The 12225-nt window shown below is 55.5% G+C and overlaps 2 protein-coding genes across 2 annotated transcripts; one reads left to right on the top strand and one right to left on the bottom strand.

The window, feature by feature from the left end:
• Window positions 1–21: 21 nt before the first annotated feature.
• On the top strand, window positions 22–6237 carry Nelfe (negative elongation factor complex member E). The gene is made up of 11 exons (XM_057794551.1): window positions 22–198; window positions 488–570; window positions 2148–2217; window positions 2309–2454; window positions 3250–3324; window positions 3419–3456; window positions 3781–4124; window positions 4210–4354; window positions 4439–4493; window positions 4853–4955; window positions 5913–6237. Exons 2-11 carry the CDS (start codon window positions 496–498, stop codon window positions 5981–5983), a joined length of 1122 nt encoding a protein of 373 aa, XP_057650534.1. The 5' UTR covers window positions 22–198; window positions 488–495; the 3' UTR covers window positions 5984–6237.
• On the bottom strand, window positions 6213–12222 carry Cfb (complement factor B). The gene is made up of 18 exons (XM_057794548.1): window positions 11947–12222; window positions 11627–11860; window positions 10994–11179; window positions 10729–10902; window positions 10419–10520; window positions 10182–10318; window positions 9851–9989; window positions 9361–9492; window positions 9167–9268; window positions 8960–9097; window positions 8469–8566; window positions 7969–8086; window positions 7667–7820; window positions 7488–7564; window positions 7048–7148; window positions 6835–6967; window positions 6711–6760; window positions 6213–6431 (listed from the first exon to the last, which is right to left on the bottom strand). Exons 1-18 carry the CDS (start codon window positions 12014–12016, stop codon window positions 6276–6278), a joined length of 2301 nt encoding a protein of 766 aa, XP_057650531.1. The 5' UTR covers window positions 12017–12222; the 3' UTR covers window positions 6213–6275.
• Window positions 12223–12225: the final 3 nt, after the last annotated feature.

A 12225-nucleotide genomic window follows, 5' to 3' on the forward strand; every position in this document is an offset into this window, starting at 1 on the left:
CGCCCCTTTACGTCATCGCCGCGAGCCCGCGCGCGGCGCCGGAGACCGCGGGCCCGGGCGCCGCCCCCTCAGGTGAGGGCTTCGTCTCACATCCTTCGCGCCTTCCCTGCGCGGCCCCCGGTTCTTCCTCCTCCTCCTCTGGTCGACCAGATAGCGCTGCGCGGGCCCAGCCGCCTTCTCTGCCCACCGGACCCCGAGGTTGGCTGACCTAACCCCATTGGGCATGGGGGTCGGGAGCCATCGCCTTGGCGTCGCAGGGAGTGCTTTCCCTTCTCCGGGCTGAGGTACCCCAAGGCTCTGGTGTCTGGACCTTGGACAGGAGGTTGGACAGCAGCCTCGTGGAAACAAGGGGTTAGGGCAAGGCCAGAGGCTGGAGTAGGCGGGCCTGGAGGTCGGGGTAAATACAGGATGGACAGAAGTTGGACGACGTGTGCATTTTGAGTGGTGACGGTAGAGAATGATGTCTTGGGTTCTGCCCTTGCACCAGGAGCCGACATGTTGGTGATACCTCCCGGGCTGAGCGAAGAGGAAGAGGCGCTGCAGAAGAAATTCAACAAGCTCAAGAAGAAGGTAAGGGAGTAGGGCGGCGGCGCAGCCTTCTGCAGACTCGGACACCTGGGTGAGTGAGAGGCGATGGGGCGCCCCTTCTCCTGGCTCATACCTGGAGCACACGCCTGTGTAGCTTCTCCAGCTTTGTCAAGCCTTTCCTGTTCGGTCCCCCATGGACCGGTCATCCTTCCTGTGGTTTGAGTACCACCCAAGAGCTGGAGGTGGTCACATTAGGATTCCCAGTTCCATGCAGTGCGTTTTGAACCATCATTCGGCCAAGCTAAATTCACCATCCTGTCTGATCTACTCCCCTCTCCTTGCTTTTAGATAGGACCTCCTAAGCGTCATAGGCCTTAAAATCTCTCTGGCCTTTTATCCCCTCTTCAGACAGGGCCTCACTGGATTGAAACTGTGTAGCTTTGGGTAGGCGGGAACAGCTCTGCCTGAACCACCATTCTCTGTTCACCCCGCACCCAGCTCACTTCTGGCTTCCGTGCTGTCGCGTCTGCCCATGTTCTGTCCCTTCCACCCTCCCACTTTGTCTATTTTTTTTCTTCGAAGCAGGATCTCAGTACACGGCCTAGGTTGGTCTTGAACTCCTGGGTCCGTGTGGTCTTCCTGCCTCAGCTTCTCTGAGGAGCTGGAACTGCAGGGGCACCCTGATTATCTTGGTCCATCCTTCTTAGTGATCTCTCTAGTGACTCCTTCCGACGAGACCCGTCAGAACAGGGTTTGCTTGGCTCTCTTGGGGGCACCATTGTTCCCCTGAAAACTTTTCAAGGTTTCCCATCGTGTATAGAACAAAGCCCTGACATCTCAGCCCAGCATCCCTTTCGAAAAAGACAGAATTACTCACTCTAAAAACCTGCATCCCACAACCTTTTCTTTGTATTTGTACCACCTTGCTTTCTTTGTCTAAAATCTCTTCTGTCTGTGTTGGGTAAATCCCACCCAGGTCCCAGTTTGATAGCCGCGTAAGCATCTGAGACTCTTTGTGTGCGTTCAGCTGCGTTTGATTAGTAATTGATTATTCTTCGCTGGGAGTCTAGTCGTTATATTGCCTGGATTGTGCGTTTCTCAAGGGTAGGAACTAGGCACTTCAGTTTTGTACAGCTTCGTGAAATATGCAGAAGAAAGGTGGGTCAAATCCTCACGGAAGACATTCAGGGCTTCTCTGCAGCTGATATCGTAGGGCTTAGGTTTGTTTCTATTTTACGTATGTTGGTGTTTTGCCCACGTGTATGTCTGTGTGAGGGTATAGGAATTGGAGTTACAGTTGGAAGCGGTCACATGGGTGCTGGGAATTGAACCTGGGTCCTCTTGAAGAGCAGTCAGTGCTCTTAACTGTTGAGCCATCTCTCCAGACACAGGGCTTAGGTTTTTGTTTTGTTTTTGTTTTTCAACTTCCAGAACGTGAAACTAGAGGGGCTTTGGACACTGTGGTTTGGTTAGGTTAGATATTGCTGGCGTCATGATGATGTAGGGACCAGTGCCACTCCAGGACAAGGGCACCACATGTGCTCTCCCCGGAATGATGCACACACGAGGCCAGCACCTTGGCTGACAAGCCTCTCCGCATTAATCTTTCTCCTTCCCAGAAAAAAGCCTTGCTGGCCCTGAAGAAGCAAAGTAGCAGCGGCACGGCGAGCCAGGGTGGCGTCAAACGCTGTAAGTGATGGAGATGGAGAGTTGGGGGGGGCAGCGTGGGGCTGCCCCCCACAGCCGGCATAATGCCTCCCTCCCTCCCTCCGACCCCCAGCGCTATCGGAGCAGCCTGTGGTGGACACTGCCACAGCAACAGAACAGGCCAAGCAGCTGGTGAAGTCGGGAGCCATCAGTGCCATCAAGGCTGAAACCAAGAACTCAGGCTTCAAACGTTCTCGGACCCTCGAGGGCAAGTTAAAGGTGAGCACCCTTGACATCAGCGAGATCCCTCCAAGCTAGAAGGGAGATAGCTTTACAGGAAGTCATGTATGTTAGATACGAGCAAGTTGTGCCGTCCTGAGGTTTAGGGTGTTTTCCTACTTCCAGCCTCTTTTAGTCTTTTTTACTCCTTTCTTACTGTTCCCCAGAATCAGTGATGCGCTGGCCTCAGCCTCACAAGTAGCCAGGGCTAGAGGGGCACGCCACCATTTACTGCGGGAACATTAGGTTTCTTTTTTTTTTTTTTTTTTTTTTAAATATTGATTATGTATACAATATTCTGTCTGTATGACTGAAGGCCAGAAGAGGGCGCCAGACCTCTTTACAGATGGTTGTGAGCCACCATGTGGTTGCTGGGAATTGAACTAGGACCTTTGGAAGAGCAGGCAATGCTCTTAACCACTGAGCCAGCTCTCCAGCCCCGAGCATTAGGTTTCTTATCTATCACATAAGGTGACTCCTGCTTTTCTGTTTTCCACATTTGTGCTTCCTGGGTTGAGGGGAGGTTTGGGTAAACCAAACACTTCCTTAAAAACAGCACATCAGCCAGGCATGGTGATGCACGCTTTAATCCCAGCACTTGGAAGAAACAAGCCGAGCTCTGAGTTTGAGACCAGCCTGCTTTACAGAGTGAGTTCCAGGACAGCCAGGGCCGCACAGAAACTCAGTCTTGATAAACAGATAGAGACCAGCACATCATCAGCAGGAAGTGTGACGGGAGCAAAAGAGGACCTAGCTCTCCTGGTCTGCACTAATGCCGTGTCTCCCCCTCCCCAGGACCCTGAGAAGGGGCCTGTCCCCACTTTCCAGCCGTTCCAGAGGAGCGTATCCGCTGACGAGGACCTGCAGGAGGTAATGGTTTCTGTGGGGCCAGGGTTAACTACAGAAGGCACAGGTTTTCCAGCACCTGGGAATCTTCTTAATTGTTCTGTCTTTTTTTCCTCAGTCATCCAGACGTCCCCAGAGGAAATCTCTGTATGAAAGGTTAGAGAGACCACCATTTGGTGTGGGGTCAGTGGCCGGAGTTGTTAGAACACCATTTGATGTGGGGTCAGAGGGTGGAGTTGTTAGAGAGACCACCATTTGGTGTGGGGTCAGAGGGTGGAGTCGTTAGAGAGACCACCATTTGGTGTGGGGTCAGTGGCTGGAGTTGTTAGACCACCATTTGGTGTGGGGTCAGTGGCCGGAGTTGTTAGAACACCATTTGGTGTGGGGTCAGAGGGTGGAGTTACTGGAAGGAGCCAGCTGTAGACGGAGGTCCATAAGAGGATGGAGCTCCTTTGGTCCTCACCATCTGCCTCTCCCCAGCTTTGTGTCTTCTAGTGATCGGCTGCGGGAGCTGGGACCAGATGGAGAAGAAGCAGAGGGCCCCGGGGCTGCTGATGGCCCACCTCGAGGCTTTGACTGGAGCTATGAAGAACACAGTGGTGCCCGCTCCTCAGCCTCCCCTCCCCGAAGCCGCAGCCGGGACCGAAGTCATGAGAGGAGCCGAGATAGGGACCGGGACAAAGACCGCGACAGAGATCGGGATCGAGACAGAGACCGTGACAGAGACAAAGACAGAGACCGCGACAGAGATCGAGACAAAGATAAAGACCGGGAGCGAGACAGAGACCGGGAGCGAGACAGGGAGCGAGAGGGCCCTTTCCGCAGTGAGTGCTCTTGGCCAGGGTGAGGGGGTCCTGCTAAATGGAGGGTGATGGGGACTCAGTAGTGACCATGATTCCTGACCCATAGGGTCAGACTCGTTCCCCGAAAGGAGGGCCCCTCGGAAGGGGAACACTCTGTATGTGTATGGAGAGGACATGACGCCCACCCTCCTCCGAGGGGCCTTCTCTCCCTTTGGAAACATCATCGATCTCTCCATGGATCCACCCAGAAAGTAAGGATGAGCATCCTGGGGGCGGGTGCTGCATGGGGACACTGGGTCCATGGACCTCCACTGACCCCTCTTTTCTCACCCCAGCTGTGCCTTCGTCACCTATGAGAAGATGGAGTCTGCGGATCAAGCCGTGGCTGAGGTGGGGACTTGTCAGACCCCTCCCCTATCCTCCTGCCCCCCTCAGGCTCATCCTTCTCTCCTGATTGAGAACCTTCATCCTCAGACCCTTGTCTGGTCCCCGGGGTGCAGCGCCTGGCTCCCTGGAATACCCACCCTCTGTCCCTCCCCTATGTCCCTGGCTCCCTGGAATACCCACCCTCTGTCCCTCCCCTACGTCCCTGGTCCCTGGAATACCTACCCTCTGTCCCTCCCCTATGTCCCTGGCTCCCTGGAATACCCACCCTCTGCCCTCCCTCCCTGGAATACCCACCCTCTGCCCCTCCCCTACGTCCCTGGTCCCTGGAATACCCACCCTCTGCCCCTCCCTGCGTCCCACAGCTCAATGGAACCCAGGTGGAATCCGTGCAGCTCAAAGTCAACATAGCCCGCAAACAGCCCATGCTGGACGCTGCTACTGGCAAGTCTGTCTGGGGTTCCCTTGGTAAGGACAGGGCTCTTCCCTCACCTCTCCCTACAGCACACCACTGTGGGTCCCTCCACAGAGGGCCCAAAATCAGGATTTGTGTGTAGGCAACTGATGGAGAGCTGCCAGGCTGTCTGTCAGAGGGGACGGGAGGAGAGAAACAGCACAAGGTCCCCAGCAGTGACTGGCTCAGGGAGGAGAGCAGGAGTCAGGCTGTCCCTCCGAGCTGGAGCAGTGTGTGAACTTGACTGTGGAACTGGACCTCAAGCAGAAGGCTAGGCTCAGAAATGTGTATCCGAAACCATCAGAGATGGAATTTTGGAGAAAAAGGTGACCCAGGACTGGTTTGGGGAATCAGATACATTAGGAAGCTGGGCTCTGTTTGTGCCGAGCACATCTCCAGCAATCCTGGCTCGCCAGGCTGAATAGGCAGCTGCAGCAAAGGAACCATGAAAAGGGTCCATGCTGAGAGCAGCCCCAGAAGCCCTGGGCCATGGACCCGGGCTCTGAGAAGGAGGCAGGGTACAGGACCAGAGAGGGGGCTGCCTCTGGCCCCACAGATGTAGGGTGAAGTCCTTGGGTAGAGTGTGGAGAGAGAAGCTGAGCACTTGGGCTCTGAGGCCTCCTACGAAGCCTGGCGTGGCCTGTGGGCTTCCTCAAAGTGGACTGCCCACTCTGCCTGAGCAGATTTTCAGAGTAAAAGCCCTGTAGACACCAGGAAGGAGCAGACCGGCCAGTATACCAGCAAGGCCGCAGAGATGCTCTCATCTTTAGTTTCCGTGGGCTTCATGATTTCATCATCCGCGTGGCTCACCGTGATAAGGGTCTGGATTTTCTAAGCCAGCGGGAGACTCTGGCCACCAGAGGGCAGCATAGACACTGTAGGCCGAGGCCGGGCAGAGACAGGAGGACTGGAACCTCAGGCCTAGCCTGTGAGCTGCCTCAGACCTTAACTGTCACTTTCCCCCTCCCCAGCCGTCCAGAACAGCCCTAAGGGCTGCCACCGGGACAAGAGGACCCAGATTGTGTACAGTGACGATCTGTAGGAAACCTTTGTGGATGGCTTCTAGGACACGAAGCTGGATTCCTTGTGCCTCATATGCCCCCAAGCTGGTCTCAGTAAAATCCTGGGGCAGAAGCTCATTCACCTCCTTCAGCCTCTAGTTTTTCAGTACTTGGGATGGGGTTAAACCTTCAGAAGTGGCTGTCAGTGTTAATGTTACTTTGTAGCAAGATGACCAGTGCACATCCCCTGCTCCCTTACCCCCAAAAAGACGTGGAACACAGTCTTGATTGCAGCTGCTTTAATTTAGTCCCCCCCGCCCCGCAGGGAGCCCTTCATAGAAAACCCAAATCCTCATCTTTGAGTTTCTCCTTGAGCCAGGGCAGCACCTGGAAGAGATTGATGTGGAAGTCCCGGGCATGAGCAGGTACCAGCTGTTGCCGCCGCTGGCCTTTGCAGACATCCACTACTCCCCAGCTGATCACACCGACCTGTGTAGATGACGGGTGCATGGGTCACTTGACACTTCACAATCCCAGAGAGCATCCTAGCTGGCCTAAAGAAGGGCACTAGGAGCCCGGCTTGTACTGGGCTCCTTGGTGCACACAGACCACACTTGGCTTGCCCTGGCCGCTTCAGAGCACAGCGTCAGATGAGGTCGGAGCGAGCCCTGCTCTGCCACCGTGACCAGCCGCGTGCATCACGCTTTCCTTTCCACGGCTCGTGCTGCCCCGGGCATCTCCCCCACAGACTAGAAAGCGGACACTCACTTGAATGAAGCGGCTCCTCTTGTGAACAATGAGAGGACCCCCAGAATCTCCTGTGGAAGAGAGGTGCTATAGGGGAGACTGCCGGGCCTCGGGGGCTTGCAGCACAGCCAGAGAGCCACCTCACCTTTGCAAGTATTGGGGTCAGCATAGGGATTCACCCCTCCAGTGCAGAGGAACCTGGGGGTGACCACCTCAGACACATCCTTGACTGATCCATAGCCGGGGGCCTTCAGAGCATCTCTCTCACAGCTGTCTTTCTATAGGGAGAAGGTGTGATGGGCAGAGCTGGCTCGGGAAGGAGCAGGCTGAGGCGGCCTCCCCAGGGGCCCCTTCTCACTTTGTCCCCATTCTTGATGTAGACCTCCTTCCGAGACAGTCTCCTCCCCTCTTCAGACACGAACAGAGCTTTGACATCCTTCACGGGGAGCAGTTCCTCCTCTGGACAAGCGATAGGGTCATGCCCGTCCCCCTCACTTCTCGCCCAGCAGATGTCCCTTGGGCCCCTCTTAGGTGCTCGGCCTTCAGCTGAGCATAGTGCTACTCAGAACTCTCTTTCTTTTGGGGGGGGGGGGGTCAGACAGTTTCTCTGTGGCTTTGGAGCCTGTCCTGGAACTAGCTCTTGTGACCAGGCTGGCCTCGAACTCACAGAGCTCTGCCTGCCTCTACCTCCCAAGTGCTGGGATTAAAGGTGTGCACCACCACCATTCGGCTGTAACTCCCCCTTGTGACCCCTTTGTCTTGGGTCTCATCCTTGTCCCCTCCCAGACCAAGCCTTACTGTGCTGCTTGCAAGTGGCCGTCTGAGGAAGCCGTAAGGCTCGGGTGGCTCCCTCCGTGCAAGGGAGACAGATGGGCCTGTTCAGGAGACGGGGACAGTCAGGGGCAGCAGACAGCCTGCCGTGTTCCCTGTACCTCCAGCCCACCTTCCCTGGTTCCTCAGGGCCCAGGCCCACTCACCTGAGAGTCTGGCCATACTTGAGCTTGGTCTTGAGCTTGACAAGGGCTACATCGTAGTCATAGAACTCAGGGATTCCTTTTGCCTTTTTCTCATTGATGTTGTAGTTGGGGTGAAATAGGACCTCTTCGATCTCCAGGTCCTGCCTCTTCCCTCCTGAGAGGAGGAAAATGGGTATTGTTTACGTAAGCAGCCTCCTGGCTCTTGCCCCATATTATTTGAGTTCTGCTTTCCCCGACCTTAGGGTGTAAGGGAAGGGTGTACTCAGGAGGGGACAGGAGATGAGAATCCACTGCATCCTTACCCACATTGACCTTGATGGAGTGCTTCTGGTCGTCCACCGTGAAGCAGTGTGCTGCCGTCAGCACAAAGTACTCAGACACCACAGCCCCCATGCAGTTCTCATGGCCTTTCAGCGGACGCTGGGGAAGAACAATGCCGTGACAGCCTTGGTGCATGGTACGGATGCTGGCTTCATCAGTGCTGCGTCAGCACCCTGTCGCCCTGCTTCTCTCTCAGACAGGGTCCTGCTGCATAGCCCTGGCTGACCTCAAACTCAAGGTAGTTCTGCTTCCGCTTCCAGCTGCTGGGGATCCCCCCACCCCGCTCGCGCTCCTCACCCAGCTTCCTTTCCATTTTCAGACAGTTTCATAAGTTCTTGGCACTGACCTTGAACTCGCTGTAGCCCTAGCAGGCTGTGAATCTCTGCCCTGCCTCAGCTTCCTGAACAGCTGCGGTTGCAGACCTGGCTAGTGTGGACATTTCATTTCCCCTCCCACAAGTCCCCTCTGCGGGAATACTCACAGTGACTGAGATCTTGGCCTGCCACGGCTGCTTGTGGTGGTCCGTGCCGTCCTTGTGCTCCCATGCCATGCCACAGAGACCCAGGGATTTGGTTTCATCTAGCAGAGAAAGAGTGATGAAGGCTCAAGTCATGGCAGCCGTCTCTGTCAGGTCCCTGCCTGTCTGTAGAGAGCAACGGCCCACAAGGAGGAAGAGGGGAGGGGTTCCCTGTGTTAGACTAGGAAGCCCTGTGATGTAGTGAGAGAAGCTTAAGACCAGGCTATCGGAGGATTAGGCACTTTTAGCCCAGCCTTGGTGCTGACATCCTGTCCCCTGAGCCTGTCTTGACCTCTCAGTTTCCACACCTATGAAATGAACTCTCCGAGTTCTGTGATTGTGAGATCAGGAAGTGAAGAATGTCAGGAAATCAGAATAGACCCTAGGGTGGAGAGGGAAGTCGGCAACCTTGGCCTGCAGACAACTTGCCCCTGCGTTCCCTTGCGTCTTCCTACCAATCATCTTGTAGAAAACGTCCTCCAGGTCCTCCATATCCTTGACTCTGAACACGTGCTGCTCGTTGTTCTTCTTGGAAGCCAAGGCATTGATGTTCACGGAGTCCACCAGAGGCCCAACCCCAAACACATAAACATCTAAGGAGAGAAAAAGGATGGGGGTCCAGCCCTCGGGCAAGAGTGCTGCGTCCCAGGTGGGTCACTCACCCAAATAGTCTTCCCGGGGATTTTTGCGATCCCTGCCAATGTCCAGCAGGTTTCGGATTTCCTCGATGACGGTGACAGGGTCTCCGCCCATGTTGTACAAGCCTGTGGGAGACATGGGTCCCATGAGAGTGGACATGAGGACGAGACACTGGCACAGGAGATGAGAGGATGGGAGGGCAGGAGAGAGGTCTCACCATCAGTCATAATGATGATGACATGGCGGGTTCGATTCCAGCCTTCCGGCGGGACGTCCTCCGCCCAGCTCATCATACTGTAGACAGCCTGGAGAGCCCTCTTGGTGTTGGTCCCTGACTTCAGCTTGTGGTCTAGAGAGGAAAGGGGTCATTCCCCTGTCTGATCTCCCAAGCAGCCCTTGAGCCCCGCCAGTCTGTGACAACTGAGATCCCACATACTTTAACTTTTGCTTTGCCAAGTAGACCATGTTGGCCTTGAACTCACAAAGACCCACCTGCCTTTTGAATGTTGGGATTAAAGGCCTGCACCACCAAGCCCACCCAATCTTTAACTTTTGGTTCCTCACCCACTTGCCCTTGGCTCTCCAGACCCTCCCAGCAATCTCCATTGCCCAAGAACACTTGGTAAACTTCTAAATGAAGAGCCCCAGCCTCAGACCACGGCAACCCCACTATGCACCTCCCAGTTTCCCCTTCCCTAACCTCTGACCTTCATAACTGATTTGGTTGAGCTTCTCCGTGACCCAGTCAGCGTCGCTGCTCCTTTCGTCGGACACCCTGACCAAGACTTTGGGGACTGTGGCATAGGTCACTAGACCATACCTTGGCCTCACCCCATAACTGGCCACCTGCGGGTGAGCAAGAGGTCACTGTGTTAACAGTGTCATGGAGGACTCTGCACTCCTGTGGAGGCAAGGAGGACAGGAGTGGGGCCCAAGGGCTGCGGTTCCTGAGGACCTGAGACCCAGGGACCAGTCTTGAAAGGGCAGTGAGGTCCAGACAAGGCCCCCTCATTTCAAAGGGAGGGAAAACTGTTCTACCTTCTCAATCAAGTTCGTGAGACACCGCTTGGCCCCTGTGAAGTTGCTGGCCCCGATGCTGTCCGATCCATCCAGCACCAGGTAGATATTCATGGAGCCCGAGGGGTCCAGGACAATCTTCCTCTTCTGGTGTTCCCCTGGGCACCATCAGAGACTCAGCTTCCGGCATGCACAGTCCCTGGCAGGTTAGCCACCCTTCCCCAGGTTCCCGCCCAACCTCCCTCCTTGTCCTCAAACCTGGACTATGCCCGTCTTCGGCATCGACTCCTTCTATGGTCTCCGTCAAGGAGGCTAGGAAGGCTTCGGCCACCTCTTGAGGGGTGTCGTACATGAAAGAGTCTAGGGACGGTCAAAGAGTAGATCAAGTGTCTGAAGTGTGGAGGACACGCAGACAGGGTGCTGGATTTCAGAACGGAGGGCCTTAGAGTGTAGAAGACTGACCAAGGTTTGGAAAGCGAGAAGGAACTAAGGTAAGGCGGTGAGAAAACAGTGTCCTAAGGTGGAGACACCAGGGAGGAGCTGACCCAGGGAGCAGGTCAAGATTCACCTTGGCAGGAAGGCTCTGTCCCACTCCACGAGCCACCTTCCTGACATTTTCGCTGCTGGGAGCCACGCAGGACAAGTCCCCGGCTGCAGTGATATGTAACAGTGTCTTCAAGGCGGTACTGGCTGCCCACCTTCCTTGTGCCAATGGGAATACCCGGGTTGGGACAGTATCCCGCTGCAGAGACATGAGGACAGTTGGAGTGCCCATACGTTCCCAGGGTGAAACCTCAGGGAGAGGGTAAAGCCAGGGGCGACCTGCTTCTCACCTCCATCATCACAGATTGCTGTTTGTCCATCCCACCGGCCATTCACTTGGCAGGTGCGGTTAGCAGAGCCCCGGAGAGTGTAACCATCATAGCATTGAAAAGAAATCTGGTCACTCAGGTTGTAGTAGGGGGCCCGGGGCCAGTACTCCCCATTTTCAAAGTCCTGTGGCCGTGGGCAGCGTATTGCTTTAGGGAAGACAGGTAAACGTCACCAAGGGCTGTTTCTGGGTCCCTCATGTCCCTGAGAAACATACTGCCCAGTGCCCTCAACCTGATGCCCCTCTCTTGTGTTTTGGGATTGTTTTGTTTTGAGACAAGGTCTCATGGAGCCCAGGCTGACTTCAAACTCACTATGAAGCTGAACATGACTTGGAACTTCTGACTCTCCTGCCCCTGCCTCCTGAATGCTAGGCTTACAGGCCTGCACTGTCACCGTTTCGTGTAGGGCTGCTTTGTCCGGGCTAGGCCAGCTCTCTACCGAGTGAGCTGCATTCCTAGAATCCCGGCTCGGGTTTCTAAGTACTGTTTCCACTGCCAGGGCTGCCTGACACACATGCACCCCCGAGGCGTGCCCACTGCTCAGCCCGCAGCTCTGTCCCTGCCACCCACTGCTCACACTCCCAAACCTCCAACCTCTGCATTCTGCCCTCTTGACAATCTTCTGGTCTCGGGTCTGTAGGGTGCTCCAGGAGCCTGAGGATCTGCAGGTCCGGGTCTGTACAGGATATGGGTAGAAGCCCGCGGGACACAGGTACTCCAGGGCCTGGCCACCTTGGAGAAGCTGGAAGGAGCCACCTTTGATCTCTACTCCTTCCAGAGAGCAGGGGACCTGGGGCCGGCCTGCGAGCACTGGAGTTGTGCTCACACCTGAGGAGAAAGGCGGTGAAGCCTGGCCCCAGGAGACCAAGGACAGATGCTGGGGACAGAATGAGGAAAGGGTGTCCTTTGCTTACCTCCGGAGGAGAGGCCTAAGACCAAGAGAACCAGGCAGGTCTGAGGACTCAGGCTATACCCCATCATCATGGAGAGCGAAAGAGAGGCCCGCGGCTAAAAGCCCTCTCCAGTTCACTCTGGGTGTCGACTTGGTTCGCTGTCCAAACTGAAACTGCAGCGCTAAGCCTGGCTACACCCATTCCCGCTGGCCCTTTTATGCAATCTGCTCTGGCACCTGCATTTGGCCAGCCTGCCCACACAGACATTGCTTTCCTGGAACATTCAAGAAGGAGGGCCCC

This window comes from Chionomys nivalis, chromosome 19, assembly GCF_950005125.1.
Source record: "Chionomys nivalis chromosome 19, mChiNiv1.1, whole genome shotgun sequence".
Lineage (NCBI taxonomy): Eukaryota > Metazoa > Chordata > Mammalia > Rodentia > Cricetidae > Chionomys > Chionomys nivalis.

Coding starts and splice junctions, on each gene's coding strand:
- Nelfe (XM_057794551.1), top strand. CDS start 496: ATGTTGGTGATACCTCCCGGGCTGAGCGAAGAGGAAGAGGCGCTGCAG. Junction 4,125..4,209: donor GCGAGAGGGCCCTTTCCGCA/GTGAGTGCTCTT, acceptor CCTGACCCATAG/GGTCAGACTCGTTCCCCGAA. Junction 4,956..5,912: donor GTCTGTCTGGGGTTCCCTTG/GTAAGGACAGGG, acceptor CCCCCTCCCCAG/CCGTCCAGAACAGCCCTAAG.
- Cfb (XM_057794548.1), bottom strand. CDS start 12,016: ATGATGATGGGGTATAGCCTGAGTCCTCAGACCTGCCTGGTTCTCTTG. Junction 9,269..9,360: donor CATCATCATTATGACTGATG/GTGAGACCTCTC, acceptor TGTCTCCCACAG/GCTTGTACAACATGGGCGGA. Junction 7,821..7,968: donor CTCCATCAAGGTCAATGTGG/GTAAGGATGCAG, acceptor TCCTCCTCTCAG/GAGGGAAGAGGCAGGACCTG.